Here is an 18073-nt window from a genome sequence, read left to right on the forward strand (position 1 = left end):
AATTCACCAAGAAATTTCGAATGGATTTTCCAAAGGAATTCCTGGAAAAATGTTTTAACGAATTTCTTAAAAGGATTTAAAACTGAATTTTCGAATAAATTTCTGAATAGATCCTTGAAGGAATTTCGCCTCTTGAATCCATATCTTTCGATTTTTGCAAAGCCGACCATCATAACATCGCTAAGCTACTGTCTTCCATCGATTGGCGTACCATTCTGGACCTAGAAGATGTGAATATTGCAGCGCAAACTTTTTCTAACGTCTTAGCGTATGTCATTGATCAACACGTTCCAAAGAAAGTCTGTCGTAAGATAGTTAGTCCTCCTTGGTACTCTAGCTCGCTGCGACAATTGAAAACTACTAAAAGAGCTGTTTTGCGGCAGTTTACCAAGCATCGTTCACTCTCACTTTGCTATCATTATGTTAAGCTCAATTACGAGTACAAGCGAGCCAGTAAGGAGTGTTACTCTCGATATCAGCTCAATATTCAACCCAACCTCAAGTCGCATCCTAAACGCTTCTGGCAATATGTCAACGAGCAACGCAAGGAATCTGGATTACCTTCTTCCATGACGCTCAATGACAACACGGCATCTACGACCCAGGACATCTGTTCGTTCTTTTCCGAGAAGTTTTCGAGTGTGTTCTCGAACGAGGTATTAACAGCCGTGGAAATCGAGAGCACTGTGAACACTGCTCCGACTGCCAACCAAACTCTTGGCACCATCGACATTGATGCAACGATGGTTATCAGCGCTTCTTCTCGGCTTAAATGTAGCTTTTCTCCGGGACCCGACGGATTTTCCTCGGTTCTTCTGAAAAGACGTTTTGGAGTTGGGTACCTGACTATCTCCAATGACAACCGCAGTATGTGAGGTATGAACGAAACTATCGTAGAAAGCTACCTTCAATGCCGAACTTGTTCATTTTTTGCAATCACATCAGTCTCTGCACGTTGTGCCATACTATTGGTTATATAGGAAGCCCAGACGTTAAGCCATGGTGGTCGTTACATACTGAGAAATGGTTTGCAATGGGCCTCAAGTGGATCCAAAATGACCAGCTCAAATAATTTGGACACAGCACAGAAGTGATCCCACGGTAGTTATTCATAACACGTTTGTTGCCCTTCTTGTGAGCCAAAAACATGTTAGATGATTGGAAGATAAGAAATATATAACCGTATATATATAGTTTAGAGTCCCTCGCTGGCACTCGGACAATGATCAGCCGCCCCTAACATGGGGTACAGACGCTGTTGTGAGCCGCTCCTAACATGGAGAACAGACGCTCGATCAGACTTGTGGCTCCGGAGAAAAGCAAATCCTCCCTTCCCTGTCAGCATACGACCATAGCTCCCACCGGGGTTGTTACTCGATCTTCCCTAAGGTTGCTCGAATCCCGGCCAGCGCCACGAGGACGTAGGGATAGGAGGTGCTGGGTAAGAGGCTAAGGACCGCGAAATGGGGTCTATTTTATTTCTTCAGGTACGCAATACCCAGCATTTGCCATGCCAACGATTATGGATAATCAAATTGAATAATTTGCTTAGTGATCAATAATCAAGTAATCTTTCTCTAAGCTACCAAATTGGGTTATTCAAATGTATAAAAGTTATACACGCAGCTAAATTTTGTACGATTAAACTAAAAAATTATATTGTTGATTCTAACAATCGATTGATTATTGAATCAAAAAAATTTGATTGTTGATTTAACAATATTTTTTGCTTAAAATAACAATATTATTTTTATTTCAACAATATTTATTGTTGATCTTATTTGCGTTATTAAGAATAAGCGTGTACCTTGCATGTTTACCTTTTATGTTTGTTCTTCAGTCTTGAACTAAATAAAAGATTTCCCCGTGATAGGAAACTCACTGTTTCCTAGAGAAATAAACAAATGTTTAGTGCAAACATAAATGTACGTAAGTTCAAATCAAACAAATAATATACCGAATTACTTATTCACAGATTTTTGTCACTTTTTCAGGATAATAAGGAACCAAGAAAGGGAAGAGCTACGCCAACGTCATCCGCCTTCATTTACTCCCGGATAAATGGATGGTGAAAATACCAGGTATAAAGTGTAATTTTTATCATTATTTTGCAATTTAAGTCAATCTTAGTTTGATTATGAGATCAAACTTGTAACTTCATACACATGAGATCCAAACGCCCTCAAAAAGTAAAATAAGTATTTTATTTTCAGGTCTTTTCTACAGACACATCTGCATCCTCCGCTTTCATGTACAGCTTCGCTTCACAACATCATCAACAACAGCTGTTGACCTCGATAGATAATATGAATATACCTACCAATTAAATGATAAAAATAAAGTATTTAATCCGCATTAATTTGTTTTTTTTATTTCAAAAATAAAGAAATATACATAATATTTTCAACAATACCATATTGTTGAATCAAACGTATTCATACATTGAATCAACAATATAATCACAATTATTTCAACAATAATATTGTTGTTTTAACAATAACGCGACTAAACCCATGATTGTAAAAACAACAATATTATAGATTGATTCAAACGCTAAATATTATTAGCCCTGAGCTAACAATATTTATTGTTGAATTTGACCCAGAATATTGTTGTTTCTACAATATTTTTTTCTGCGTGTAAGATTATGATAAAAAATAATGAATAAAAGCGATGTATGCAATGATTAAGATTGATGATTAATAAATAAATGCAAAACATTCATGAATATGATTAATGAAAAAATCTATGATCAACGATTGGAGATTAATGATTAATTTTTTTTATGATTATGATAAATGAATAATGATAAAATAACCCATTATTCATTGATCATGATTAAATCTAAGATTAATCACCAATGCTCTGCCAAACATGGAGATCCATGTTGGTAGAATCCATTAAAATAGAAAATAACGCTGCATTTTGCAGGGTTGAAATATGTCAACGTCAATGCAGTGAAATACATGAATCTCAGCACATTATACGGTCAATCTCATCGCCGCCGTCGTGAGTGCGACTGTGGGGCAGCCAAAAAATCATTCCAGCACCAACCATTCAATTTACCATTCAACCCAACACAAGTCGCTCTGACAGGCTGCTCAGTTCGTGCGTTACTGCATGAATGTGAGTGGCCCATATAAACGCGTGGTGATTTTTTGTCATTTGCTGGGTGAATGTGTATATTTGACTGTGGTGAATTTCATATTCGTGGTGCACTGGGTGATGTGAGTTCTGTTGTAAGCCTTTTAGTTTCTTCAAAACGTCATTGAGTTCAAAACAGTTCAGTACATGTGATCTACCCGATCAACAAAGTCCTGAACGATGTATCCGTGCATCGTTGAACCTATCAGCAGGACTATTGAGTCGACAATATTTCACTCATTGTGTTTACAAGCTACTACAGGCCTTTTCGGTTATGCAAAACGTCGTGGAGTTCAGAATATGTGATCTAGTAGATCAACCAAGTCCTGAACGACGTACCTGTGCATCACTTCACAACATTCCAGCAGTTCCATCGAGCCGGTCGGGTATGCCTTTTTTCCCGCGCTTTGTATCTTCCTGCAATACTGCAATAATCGATTTAATTAAAATCTTATTAAATTATTATTAATTAAAATTTTATTAAAATCGATTCCATCAATTTTTTCATCTAATCAATGCAATGAATTTCTGCCTTTTACCTTAGATTTTATTGTTTGGGACGATAAACAATAGTTGCAGATTGCACCAGTTGCAATATTCATGTGTGTGGGCTTCGTGGCCGTGCGATTAGCGATGCCAATCGTTTAGAAGCATATGCTATGGAGTGTGGGTTCGATTCTCGCCCCGGTATCGAAAAATTCTCCACTGGTCCACTGGGTGTTATGTGTCCTGTCCGTTGTCTCATGCTAGGTGTTAAGTGTTCAGTCTGTACGACCTCTGGTCCCCTATGATCCTAAGCGCGATAACTCTTCGTCGGCCTTCGCAACCTAGCGCCTACTGAACGAGCTCGAGATTCCCAAATTGGACGCATAGTCAAATCACTCACAATTCATTTCATGTGTATAGTACACGTCCACATTAAAGGAGCGTGAGTATTTAGAATGTCTGGCGGCGAATCTCGAGCTCATTCAGTAGCCGCTAGGTTGCGAAGGCCGACGGAGGTCCTTCGTAGCTTAGTTGGTTAAAGCACCAGTCTAGTTAGCGTACTGTAGGGTCATGGGTTCGAGTCCCATCGAAGGGAAAGTGGTTACTTCCAATACATTTTCCAAATCAATATCTTCCACATAACGTACATATTCAAAAATGAGTTTTCATAACATTGTAAATTAACGTCCAAGTCGGGTGGTTTAATCCCCGGAAATAGGCAATTAACTTTAATTGAACTTATGAATGATGTTAGATATGATATCAATGTGATTTAATTTAGTTTATATGACTTCAATCATTACTTGTACTTGGCATTGCAGACCTTTACGATTGGCTAAAATATCCTGGAAGTCGTATTGTTTTAGGTAATCATCCAAATCCGTTATACGCCTCAACAAAGAATTCCGCAGCCAAATTGCTCGACACAAACACCTCCTTAGTTATTGTGCATCTAGTAGATATCTTGATTTTAACTCAAGATCATTTTGGAAGACCTTAGACATCTTCTTCTTCTTCTTTTTATATGGCTCTTCATTCCAACTGGAACTTGTGCGACTTTTCAACTTAGTATTATGTTAGCATATTTCCTCAGTTATTAATTGGATGCTTTTTCTATGCCCGCCATTGCATGAGTAGGAAAGGAAATACTATGCCTAGGGAATCTAGAATGTATCCCACCCGAAAACATCCTAGACCAGACTCCCAGGTATTTGACCTGTTCACTAAGCTAAATTTCTAGTCCTCCAAGCTTTAGAGCTTTTAGATCAAGTTTCGTTTTCCTAGTGAATGGAACAATTACATGGAAATTAGGCTCCTATGTTTTTTGAACTGGATTTGGTACATACTTGATGCACATTGCAAAAGTCATGATTGATCTAGCAGCCTGGGACGGGACTTGCAAAGAGGAAAAAATGTAACTTCAGCTGCTGCCAGTCAACTGCTGTCACGAACTGTCAGGTGCAACCAGCAGATTTTTGTGTGAAAGTATTGGTATCCCAAATAAAATATTCCGCATGATTTTTGATTTACTAAGCCTTTTTCACTTTTACGAGTATTCCAAATTATCCGTTTAGCTTATTAATAATCAGTTATAAACGTGTGTTTTGTTTCCGGTATAAAAATCCTTATGAAAATGAATCTACTAATTCGTGAATTGGATACACTTTTATTGTGCTCAGAAGAGTCCACCCGGAGCTTAGGTGAAACAGTCAAGGAAACAGTTGAAACTTGATGATCAACTGTGATGAAAAGAAGAACAAGTGTCAAAACAAGAGAAAAGAAGCAGCGTCTTTGCAGGTCTCGTCTCAGCTAGCAGATACTTTGAACTGAACTCGAAAACATTTTGGAGTACCATAAACAACCCGTGTTCCAGAAAATTGGGTTTACATTATTCCTATTGGATATAGTAAGAATATGCTAAAGATAAGAACATTAAAAAGACCTTGATTGATTGACCTGGAAATTACTGTGAGCAGAACTCGAGAATGTTTTGGAGTATCTTGAACATCTCTAATTCAAGAAAAATGAGTTTGCGTGGTGCGCACATGCTTTTTGAACCAGGTTGAGGACATATCGAACACATTGCAAAAAGCATTGGTTGTCTGGTAGATACTTTGGGTTGAACTTGGAAACGTTATGGAGTACTTTGAACAACACGTATTTGAGAAAATTGGATTTACATGATGCGCATGTGGCTATTGGACTAGTTCGGGTATATGTCGATGATGAAGATATTGCATTATATTATATTACGATTGGCGATGGAGAAATCAAGAAGTCTATTTCTCGAACTTTGACCCAGAATGAAGCATATTCCCCGATCTAAACCAGAACATTTCTTGAAGAGCTATTGGTTTCCTATCTCTGAAGGAATAAATCTAAAACTAGCTGGCGTTGAAGAAAGGTCCTTTCTCGTCCAGGACATGGAATTGAAACTTGGTGAGAGAATTCCATTATATATATTTACCAAATTATGTTGAAACTATATGATTATATGCCATAAAAAAAACCATCAGGGCACCCGATTGAAGCGATTTGGGTAGGAAGAGTGGAATCGCCAACTTCCTACTGTTAACATCTCGTGGATAAAGGGCGGGCTCTTCTCCCCATCTATTGGGTCAATCTGGGAAACGAGGGCTAGATTATAATATTGTATGTACGAACTTTCTTCTGGAAGGAGATTCTCTATTCATCCCGTGGATTCGCATAAGTGTCTCTGCTTATGGAACCACCCCACCCATTTTTGGCCCTTCATACAGGAGTCTGATGAAATACAAACAGTAGTATAATCATGATCGAATCGTTTGTCAGATATGGCCAGTGCTATCGGCAGGTGCCTTGCTACAATAGATGGTAGTATCATCATCATCATCATCATGATGAAGATATTGCATTAAGCCTTGGTTGATCTAGTAGAAACCGTGGGCTGAAATCGAGAACGTATTGGAGAACCTTGAGCATCACGTATTCCAGAAAACTGGTCATTGTCTCAACGATTAAAATGACTAAACATGATTGAGTGTTTAGATTCATTGAACAATGTGGTATAGGATCCAAACATTTCAGATGCAAAATCTTCCAAAGGTCTTGGATATCTAGGTCTGCATATTTTTCCTGTGTAGCCGACATCCTCATGAACATTTTTGCTGAAGAAATTGGGGACCAAGCTCTCTTCTGTGATTTTTCACAGCCAATCTAAAACGCTGGGCATATATGACCCATCCGTCCCGAAGATTAAGGAGATCAAATATTTTCGAATTTATTGTTATGTTATCAACGGATGCCACCTTATCTAAGGGAACGTCCATAAATTACGTCACGCTTTTAGTGGAAGGGAGAGGCTTTCTAAAAGTGTGACTACTCATATCTTTTTTTTGGAAATTTCATACAAAAAGTGGGACAATGAAGGGAGGAGGGATTGAAAATGGTTATTTTTAGCGTAACATAATTTATGGACGTTCCCTTGATGCACTCCTCACTTCCTATACAGAAAAAAATTCCGTGGTAAAAACTTCTATTTTGTAGACTACGCTCTGTTTTTAAAACTACCATTAAATTTCAGTAAATTGTACCATGGTTTCAGAGAAATCCACCACTGTTTCAGTTCATGTGACAACATTCCGCATGGGCCACAGTTGATTTTTACTGCGCGCATGGTAAAATCAAACGGGTTTGTTATCTGCTGAAAATCGTCGGTGCATATTCTTAAAATAACCCTCGGAATGGTAGTTCCGACTGCAATATTTTTCTGCGTGTAGGAACCTCAACCAGTCATAATTGATGATATACATTTCCTATGTCTTTTCACTAACCCTTGTCACCCACTAGCATGTTCACGTGGTTTATGGACATTCCCTTAACATTTAAAAATGTTAGAACCTGAAAATCTTACATTTTCCCAGCAAAATATCATTTTTACTAAAATTTTAGCTAAAAAAAATCGTCGAAGAAAATCAATCCGATTTTTTCACTGTTTCGATTTCATCAACTGAAACGCACGGACCGTGTTGATAAAAACGGAACATATCTGTATCATAATAGCACAAATCAATTAATAGTTATCGAGGTACTCTTCACGTCCCGTCCCACACGTCCCTGGCCTCATGTAACGTATGCTTTTTAAATTGCGCCCGAAATGGTGACTCCGGTGACGAACGAAGAGGGCTTGATGGAGTTCCGAACACCGCTCTCAAGGCAGCAATCATAGCGAACCCGAATATGTACAGGCTAGCTATGCAGAGATGCCTCGAGGAGTGTAGTTTTTACGATAAAAGGAAACGGCAGAAGTTGGTTCTGTTACCGAAGGCCGGAAAGCCGCCGGGCAACCCCTCGGCGTGCTGGAGAGGATCATCTTCAACTGGTTGACCCCGTACTCAGAGGGTACGGACGACCTGTCAAGCAATCAGTTCGGTTTTCGCAAGGATAAGTTCACCTTGGACGCTCTCAACACAGTGGCGTTAGTGACACTGAATGTGAACAATGCATTCAACAGACCCCCGTAACGCTGGGTAGACACCTTTGCATGGTGTGTTACGGTGTAAGATCTACCACGGTCACATTGCCAGCTACAGGCAAGTCCTGACCCAACGAATACCTTCCCCAATATCCAACTCCGTAGTACTTATGAGGGTGTCGCTGAGTCGGGGGCCTCTCGTTAAGTAAGTACTACGTCAACACTTCCATCCCCTCCCAAGTTACGGTGAAGATGGGCGTGGCCAGGAGTAGTAATCCTCATGCTTTTGTGATTTTTATTCTAGATTGAAATTAAGGACAACACCCACCTTGATTTCTGATAGCAATCGGAATAAGGATTTCAAAAGAAAAACATGAGTATCACTAGTGTCCAATCTACGAAGTACACCGTAACTATGCTATGCTGAATGTGAACAATGCATTCAACAGAGCAAGCTGGGATTCCATAGCGCTGTCGTTACACCTGCTTAGCCTGTTGGTGGGCCTGTACCGGATTTTAAAAAGCTATTTCAAGGTTCAATACTGGGTCCAGTATTATGGAACCTTATGTACGACGGGGTTCTGAAACTAAAGTAAGATTGGGCGTCTACGGTGAGTCAATTCCTGAAGTAGAACTGACCGCAGCACATGCGATCAACACGGTGGCGGATTGGATGAGCGCTAGATGCAAAAGGAGGAGGAATGCTGCTCGTGAACCAATCCAAATTGGGTCTAACATAATTTAAAACACAGCAGACATGACATAAGCCGTCTTCGTCAATAGTTTGATGCGAATAGTCTGCTTCAGGACAACCTCGAGCGAAATCGCTGATATTTCGCTGTATAACCAAACTTTTTTCTGATCTGAAGTCATAGAATATGACTCATCTTTAAAAAGTTTCGCAATACATATTCAACACAATCAAAAAACTAAAAAAATAGGCATCCAAGTCAGAACTCAATTTTCAAATAGTCTTAACAATCCTCAAAGATTTACCAAACCACTGCATACGATAACATGTGGTTCAGTTCGGTTGACCGACTATCAATTGAGATTTGGGCCAGTGGAAACGCAAGGTGGGAACAATGCCGTCGCGTTCGGCAATCATTATTTCGCCGAAGCTGTCGCCAATCAAAGTCAGCGGAGTCAAATAAGATACGCCGTGACGCAGCCGGTCAGCAAAAGTGTTTGCCATGCGACGGATGCTGTTATTGGATCGGCACACAACATTTCTTAAATTATTCTCAGAAAAATACTTTAATACAAACATGCATTAGGATATTTGTTTGATTACAGTGGGTAATATGATACATTATGAAGACAACTGTTGTTTAAAAAAATATTTAAAAAATTTCTGTGAAACGAATAATGTTTTTGTTCACAAAACGTTTTTCTTATCTTTAACTGAAAAGTTGGTTGAGTATCTTAATATCGTAAGCCAAGCACAAAGCCTAGATGATAGTATTATCTGTGACCGCCATCAACAGACAGCTAAACAGGCTTCGTCGCAGGTGTGGGTTTTCGCGTTTCGGCTTACTCGCTATATTATCCGCCACCGCCACTCCACAGCACTGACTGACTCAAAGCTTGGCGTGTTTGTTGCTTTTTGCACATACCGTCTTTTCGCTATCATCGCAATCATTGCCGCCACGCCACCCACTCATCCTGGCCGCCGGTTTTGTGGCACTCCACAAGTGGACTCTGTTGCGCTTCTTTCATGATGTTCTTTCTCTCTGAAGTACTTGAAATCTGAAACCGTAGCAAAAGAACACTGCCTTCGTCGAACTTTGGTGAAAAGCACCACGGATCCGTTGAGAACACAATCTCGATACGTCTGCTAAAGAAGTACATATGAGAATAACATAGACGAAAACCTACATAAACAAAATCTAGAAAAACATTTGGGTTTTACTGTTCATTAGAAAACGCACATCTACGGCACTTCGACACATCGGCGACGAACACACTGCGCGAGAATAATTATGTCGATTGATTCGTGTGTTCGACTTTTTTCTCGGGGTTTCCTCGTTACATGATCATCATTATCGCGCCAGGAGTGGTCGTCTTCGGTACACAGATCTTGTCCAGCAGTGCCATGCCATAGGAGTGAAAACTGCCTGGTGCCGTTCAGTGCAGCCAAGCCAAGATACGGGGTCGAAACATATTTTTCGGCGAAAATTGTGGACTCATAAAGTCATTTTTTTGTTTTCCCAGATAGAAACTAGTGAAATTGAAAAAAAAATCTAACAAAATTAACGAAGAAGAGATAGTGAGTAACGGTGGCACTAGCAGAACTAGGGAGTCGACATGAAGGAACAGACGGAAGTCGATAAGGCCAGTAAGGCCAATCGGGCTAGCCAGCTGCTGACCAACGAAGAGAATGAGCAACTCTTTGATCTACTGGGTAAACGGTGTCAGGTGAGTGATCAAACTTTGTTTTATTTTGAATTACGACCAAACTGTAGTTGGGAGTAGATAGTTTTATGTTTTTAATGTGATTTGGTTATGAGAGGAGCTATGAAAAACTAGCGGTTCGATTGATGTTCATACATTGATACATTATCATCATGTGACACCTATAATCATAATGAAATGCACGAGTCATTCTGGATTTATAAATATGCCCAAATAAACGTAAATAAACTCATCTCCGATATCAACATATTCAAACAGTCCATCGAACGTTAGGAAATGCTACCTGCTTGTAATGGTTAAAAATCCCCACAACAGAATATTGGAAACCTGAATCATTTATTTACTGATAACATTTTGCCGTGAACCACTATCCGCGGTTGGGTTTATGTTATCGGCATATGGAAATGAGATAAGACTTGAAATTATTTTATTGGTAGATATTTTGCAATTTATATGTCTACAATACCTCTGAAATCTGAACGTGCACCATGAATATAAAGATTTCTTTAATTCACGTATATAAAAAGTTTGAATTTTTTCAATTGGTTTTATAAACGCCTATTAGATGTCACAAAGTTGATCGTAAACCGATTTTTTTAAAATAATATCTCTTGTTTACTATAAAAAGCATTTTTTTTATTTGAAGGTACTGATACTGATTGAAATTTGGTCAAAGTGGCAAGTGGAAGGCTACTTCACTGATAGGTCCTGACACCTGACCACCACTAGGGACACATAGGATAAAAGATTTCAACTTGGGTGGCTGGTCGTTTTAGTCTCGAATGACCCAGGTCAGATTGCGCTCGACTTCCTTTATTTCTTTGTTGGGGTTTCGTCGCCACGTCCTCCTCTGATGCGATGTCTTGCCAGGTTCCAGTCCAGCGCTTGCTTGCAAATTTCGTAATGTGTGACCAACCCACCTCCATTTCATTTTTAATGGCATCGTCAATGGGGCACATCATTCGATATAAAAGTTCGGCCTTCTCCACTGGTTGACTGGCCACCGTAAAGTTGGAGGAATTATTCGTGTTGACATCTAACGATTCGGTCTGGTTGACGAAGATGAGCGTTCGGCCAGGTCGTTCAGCTTACTCCGCATATCAGAGCACAGGTACGCTAGTAGAACGAGTTCATCACGAGACGAACCAGTAGAATTGGTAATTTAAGCTGTCTGAAACCGTCCAACACCGAGATGGCCTTAGTGTTTCTTCCTTTTGATTTGCTGCAAAATGCAGCGTGTTTAGGGGAGAAGCCCGAATGCTATACGAAGGTAACTAAGAAAACTGCCGAGAGAATGTTGAACAGCTTCTGGATTGTTGGACATGGCTTTTGGCTGATTTATTAGGAGCTGAATCGTGTATTTTTGGATTAATTGATCGAATTGTATCAGCCGAAAACAATATAAAAGTTCATTTAATCATCATACAATGTTCTGTGAAATTGTTCTGCATACCAACTGAACCAATTTCCAGATCAAATGAGTGACGAGGGTGTATTTTTCTATAAATTTTGTCTGAAATCCCCATACAAACTTCAAATTAAATGCGCCAGATTATGCAACGAGCGATTGAGCTGAAATTTTGAGAGATTGATTTTCTCACCAAAATACACAATCCTGCCCCGTGGAATTTGACAACTATTTTGTTTCCTGGGCCAGCCTAATGGGGACACTTTCAAAAAAATATAAATCTTTTCTCAGGCTTCTATTTTTTTTTGTAGATTTGGCAGATTTGATGAAGGGTTGGCAGGAAAAATTATTTATTGCGTAGATATCATAGAAAGGGGATCAAGTTCAAGTCTCCCCAAATTTTGAAAATGCATGTGCTGTCGAATTCAATAACAAATATCGTTAATGTATATTCACAGCAATTCGAAAATTCCGCGTATTTTGAAGGTAAAATATTTAAAAAAAAACTGAGGGCACCTTTCTACTTTCATCAAAGCAAGTTCTTGGAGAGGGATCAAATTTCCACCGAATATTTTAAAAGTCGATTTTTGACAGCAGTCCGAAAAATCGATTGTGAATCAATAACAACGATAATTTAAGGACTGTTATACCACACCAAAGTTAAATACTATATTTATTAGGGAGTCTGTGTGGAATTCGCGTATGTTTATTTATTTTCGGCTGTGATACATCGGAAATCATGAAAGGGGATCAAGTCTCCCCAGTGTCCCCTATGGTTTCTGTAACAAGTTTTTATGAACACTATATTTCGAGGCGCCAATGTGCTTTCCAACCAACGAAGCGGAAAACTTTTGGAATTCTGTCAGGATTTCAAGATTCTGATTTTGAATTAATACCAAAAAATATTTTGAAAATACATTTATCATTTGAGGTCTCTGGTCGAAATTGTTTTTCTTAGGGCCCGAGCAACACACATGTGATAAATTATTTTTTGATAACCATACATAACCAGTCAAAATCTCCAAAAACTTTTACAATTGGTTTTCAACATAAAATTTTGGGTCTTCTTCTTCAATTGCTCTACAATGTAGAGTCTACATTCCAACTGGAACTTGGCCTGCTTTACAACTTAGGCTGTGAACCATTTCAACCCGAAAACATCCTAGACCGGACCGAAAATCGAACTCGCCATCTCCGGATTGGCAATCCAACGCTCGGAAGGCTATTGGAGACCCCAATTTAGAGTCTACAATTGTGAAAATAATATGTTGTAGCTCAGAAAAAGGTGTTCTTCTGAATGCATTTGAAAAATCAACATGTTTTCAAAATTGAAAAACATAAATCCTTAAAAATTGATTTCTTGTTCCTCGAAATATAATAGGGTAAATCACTACTTGGGCCTATGGACCCGATTTTCGGCTCACTGCACAGAAAACAAAGGATTTATACAGTCCGGAAGCCGTAGGTTTATGATTGATAATTTTAAAAAAGTCTCCCATTTATTTCGCACAGTACTCAATATCTTTCAACCATTTATTTCCCTCCCAATTGATCCAATTATAGAAAATAAAAATGTAGATTCCGAATATTCGCTCTTCGTTGCAACACCACTGAGCCGAAGTGAGTCTTTCCACTTTTACAAAACGGTATCATCATATAAACACCTACCTGAAAATCGTCACAGTTCTCGATACAATCATTGTTTGAAGCTGTTAATCACCACACAATAATTCAAAACTAACGCACTTCAATCCTTGCTATTTGTTCGTTTCACCAGAACTTATATAAACATATTAGAATACATTTAGAAATGTATCCTCAAACCGCACAAAAATTCACCAGTACTTCTTGCTAAACCGTGCTGCCAAATGGGCAGGAGCCTCTTTGAGTCTGAAAATAATCCTTCATTGTTAATAGGAAAACTGTCTAATACGTTGACGCTTTCATGTTATTTATAATTATCTCAATTTTAAAAAGTGAAAAAAATATAGTTTTTAAGTGTTTGGTAGAAATTTTGATTAGTGAATCAATCTTTTCAACCAAACAAAAATCATTATAAATAATACCATCTGGCATCATATTGTTGTAGAACGTGCATATTTTTGTTTACGTCGCATTTTCTACCGTCCCGAGAGAGAATGAGAGTAAAATGTTGAGAGATTGAGTGAAATTTTGCTTAGCCGGGAACGGGCTTTGAAGTGTTAAATCAAATTTAAATCAAATAAAAGCTTTTTTAAACGATGTTTAGCAAGAATAGCTATTTTTTAAGCAGAAGTGAACCCCATTGCAGTATTGCACGGCTCACAAAATTCAGGAAAAGTTGCTTCCTGTCATAAATATCAATTAAATAATGCAGTCGTATGCATGTTAGGCCGGGAATGGGGTAAAAAACCCTAGTAGTGTAAAGTTTTTTTTATGGAATTTTTGTGAATTGAGAAATTTAGGATTTCAATTTTAAAATTAAAATTGGAATGCTACGATGTGCATCCTGAACCTTCATTGCTCAGCGGATGAGATCATGGCTGAGACCATAAAATCATTTTCAAAAGAGGGTTTCTAATTGTATGATGGCGCCGATGGTTAGGGAGGAAGCGTGCCTGGGCTCAATATCAGTCTTTGCCATTGGTATTTTTTAGGTTTTTTTTATGTCTATATTATAGAGACTTGCATTTTATAAGATGGAAAAATGTTAATTCATGCCTTCCCTCAGACAAGAATATGTAACAACACAGAATTGTTACGGAGATCCTGAAATATTTTTCGCGCCAAATCCGCGCTGACTAAAATCAAATCCGCGCCATTTCCGCGCGACATGAAATCCATTTCGCGCCAAATCCGCGCGGCCAGAACTAAATTTTAAGCAACTACACGTGATATATCAATTTTGGTTTCCACAATCTACTAAACGTCTTCTCTTCGAGGTCGTTTTTGCCTTTCTCGTACAACAAAGTTGTACCAGAAAGGCTTTCATTTCACTCCCAAAACGTACTTTTTATAGAGCGCTTGTAGACCCATAGTATTATATACCATTCGATTCAGCTCGACAAACTGAGCAAATGTCTGTCTGTCCGTGTGTGTGTGTGCGTATGTGTGTGCACATTGAAACATTAGCCAATTTTTCTAGTACTAAACCTGAATCGATTTTGCTACAACAAGTTGCATTCGATGGGGAATGTTTTCTTCTTGTTCACTATTGAGTTTCATAATGATGGCACTTCTCAAAAAATATTAAATATTCAAAGAGTTATGAGACATCATTATTTCGTAACAAATAAGCTATCGATTTTCTAGTTTATGTTCTCCCAAGACACAATTTATTCGAAACCGGCACACTGACAGCATAGAATACACAGCTTACACGGAAGAAAAAACTTCACAAAGAAACATAGAAACCCATTAATGAGTTAAAAAGTACCTATTTTAAGATTTCATGTATACACTGAAAATTCTCGTTTATTTTTTCAAAATGACCTAAGAAACATATTTTCATGAATGAATTTTAATATTGCGATCAACAGACCAATATGATAGCTTTTGATTGCAGTACACAAATTAATTCATGAATAAAAGGTGACATATGTTCTTTTTAAAAGTTAAGCGTCATTTCTGCCATTTATTTCCCCTATGGGCCGATGTGAGCAGTGAGAAGTGAAAAGTGAGACGTGAGAAGTGCGAAGTGAGGAGTGAAAAGTAAGAAGTAAGAAATGAAAAATCACCAGATGATCCGAAATGAAAACAAAAATGTTTTTCCAAATTTAATCTAGACTATCCTTTGAAAAGAGCTGAAATTTTTTTGCTAATATTTTCAAATGGATATAATAGAAAAAACGACGCATCCCACAAAAAAGTGTTGTATGGGTGACCATCGCAAAATCAGTCAAACTTTCTAGTGAAAATATCGGAAACAATCCAAATTGAGCCCTACACTGAAAAAAATCAGTTTAAAAATTTTAAAGTCGATTTGCGAAAAAACGCCCTTTTTTATTTAAATGAAATTTTGTCTCAAGATAGGTGATTATGTTCCCTACCAACCGTCCATACATCGCAAGCTGGGCGCTGTTCAGCAAAAAAAGTCTTTCTAACAAAAACCTCTTCTTGTCGTAATTATTTTCAGTATACTTTCATCTGAAATTAAACCAATGAAAGCCATCGTTATAGAACCCCAAGCAAATCTATTTTTATGATACATTGTCTAATTTAGTCACTAAATATAGTTTGTTTTTAAATTAAGAGTAATATTAAGAAGGGGTTTATATCTTCAAAAAATATTATATTCCATTATTAGCTTCTTTAGTTGCGACCAGTTACGACCAAAACATTGTACTCTGCCTGACTGTACAGGAATACTTAATATGAGTATATTATGTATACATATGTTAAATCCACCCTTAAAGACACTGAAAAATCAATTCCGTCAAGAAAAAGTTTTTTTTAGAAAAACTTGTTTTCCTCTAAAGTGCCCAGCTTGCGATGTATGGACGGTTGGTAGGGAACATATTTAACTATGTTGAGACAAAATTTCGCATAAATCAAAAAGGGTGTTTTTTTGCAAATCGACTTTTAATTTTTAAATCGATTTTTTTAGTGTAGGGTTCAATTTTGAGTTTTTCAAAAAGTTTTATTAGAAAGTTTGACTGATTTTGCGATAGTCACCCATACAACACTTTTTTGTAGGAAGGGTCGTTTTTCGATTATATCCATTTGAAAAAATCAGTAAAAACAAGTTTGACCCTTTTCAAAAGATAGTCTGAATCAAATTTGAATAAACTAAGTATGCACTTTTCTTTTAACTGCACTTCTTAAATATTGACCAATAAATTTACAAAAAGTCAACTTAAACAATCAGAACACTTGCAAGTTCCCAGTTCTATTTGGGCTTTACGCATTTTATTACATTTCCCGCATAACTTTTCAAAAGGACCTAAGTAAATTTTTTCATGAATTCTCGCTTAACTTTTCAAAAGGACGTAAGTAACATTTTTTTTCATGAATTAATTTGAATACTGCAATCAATATTGTGATTCTCGAGATATTATAGCATTTTGCTCATTCACCTCTGCCTCGCTTATAGTTGTGCGCCGCTAAGGTATTGTGTCATATTATGGTACTTTACTCAATTTAAGTGTAGAATATTACATCACAAATTAAACATAATTGCACTACTAATATCCACTTAAACAATATCCCGAACGCAACACAGGCGAAAGAAAAGCAAAAAACTACTAAACCTCGAACAATTTCACTTAAAAATATCTTTTCGTAAAGGGACGACAATATGCTACATACCTTACAAGCGAATGTGGAAAAGCTTACCGAAAGCTCACATCTATTTGACATTGGTTTATTTACTTTTTGCATGACGCACAACTCGGCGCATGGGACCCGGCGCGTAACTGGTGAGCCAGTATGCTAATTTTAGAAAAGAATCGCAACCCGGATAAAAAATATGATTAAAATATCATAAATTTTACTGTTACATCACCAATTAAAACATAATAATTACCATTGAATGTAATGGAATTTTAACAACTAAATCACATCAGAGACAATGGTTTTCCACGATAAAGTGAATGGTAAATGGGACTTTTACAATAAAAAAGGGGGGTTGTTATGTATCTTTACAATAAAAAAATCGAAAATTTTCATACAAAATTCAGAGCAAAACAATTGATTTAACGGTTCTTTAATGGGATGATTTCGAAGGCCGAAACAATAGAAAACAATGTGTTTCAAATGTTTTCTCGCATTTTTCTATTGTTTTACAGTTAAAATACAATGGGATTTTAAATACATTTTACTTCAATCTCGACTTCAATATTACAATAAAAATACAATTCAATTTAATGTTGTTCAATTTGTTTTAATGGTACTATTTTATTTAGTTTTAATTAAGTTTTAAACTTTATTTGTAATCAGTCAATTTAAATTTCGTTTCATTTAATATATTAAAATATATTAATTTTTAAGATAAGTCTACTTCAATTTTGATTAAGTTCAATTTAACTTTAATTTAGTTTCAATTTAATTTTAATACAATTTGATTTTTGTTTCAAAATGATTTCAATTTGATTTTAGTTCATTTTTAGTTCGAATTTAAATTAGATTCCATTTAATTTAAATTTGAATTATTAGTGGTATTGTTCAGTGTGTTACTGCTATTCAGACCG

General features: G+C 37.2%; 1 protein-coding gene and 1 long non-coding RNA gene across 4 annotated transcripts in view; both read left to right on the top strand.

Annotated features, from left to right (window-relative positions):
* The window catches only part of LOC134206285 (actin nucleation-promoting factor WASL), a 334646-nt gene that overhangs the window by 4153 nt on the left and 312420 nt on the right, over positions 1-18073 (top strand). For all 3 annotated transcript variants that reach the window (XM_062681988.1, XM_062681989.1, XM_062681990.1), the window contains exon 2: positions 10298-10501. In XM_062681988.1, the coding sequence (XP_062537972.1) occupies positions 10391-10501 (111 nt within the window). In that variant the 5' untranslated portion in view covers positions 10298-10390. The remainder of the gene's footprint in view (positions 1-10297; positions 10502-18073) is intronic.
* LOC134212354 (uncharacterized) lies at positions 1632-2288 on the top strand. The gene is made up of 3 exons (XR_009979255.1): positions 1632-1925; positions 1995-2081; positions 2214-2288. It is a non-coding gene; the product is annotated as an uncharacterized LOC134212354 (long non-coding RNA).

Source organism: Armigeres subalbatus, chromosome 1 (assembly GCF_024139115.2).
Source record: "Armigeres subalbatus isolate Guangzhou_Male chromosome 1, GZ_Asu_2, whole genome shotgun sequence".
NCBI classification, from domain to species: Eukaryota; Metazoa; Arthropoda; class Insecta; order Diptera; family Culicidae; genus Armigeres; species Armigeres subalbatus.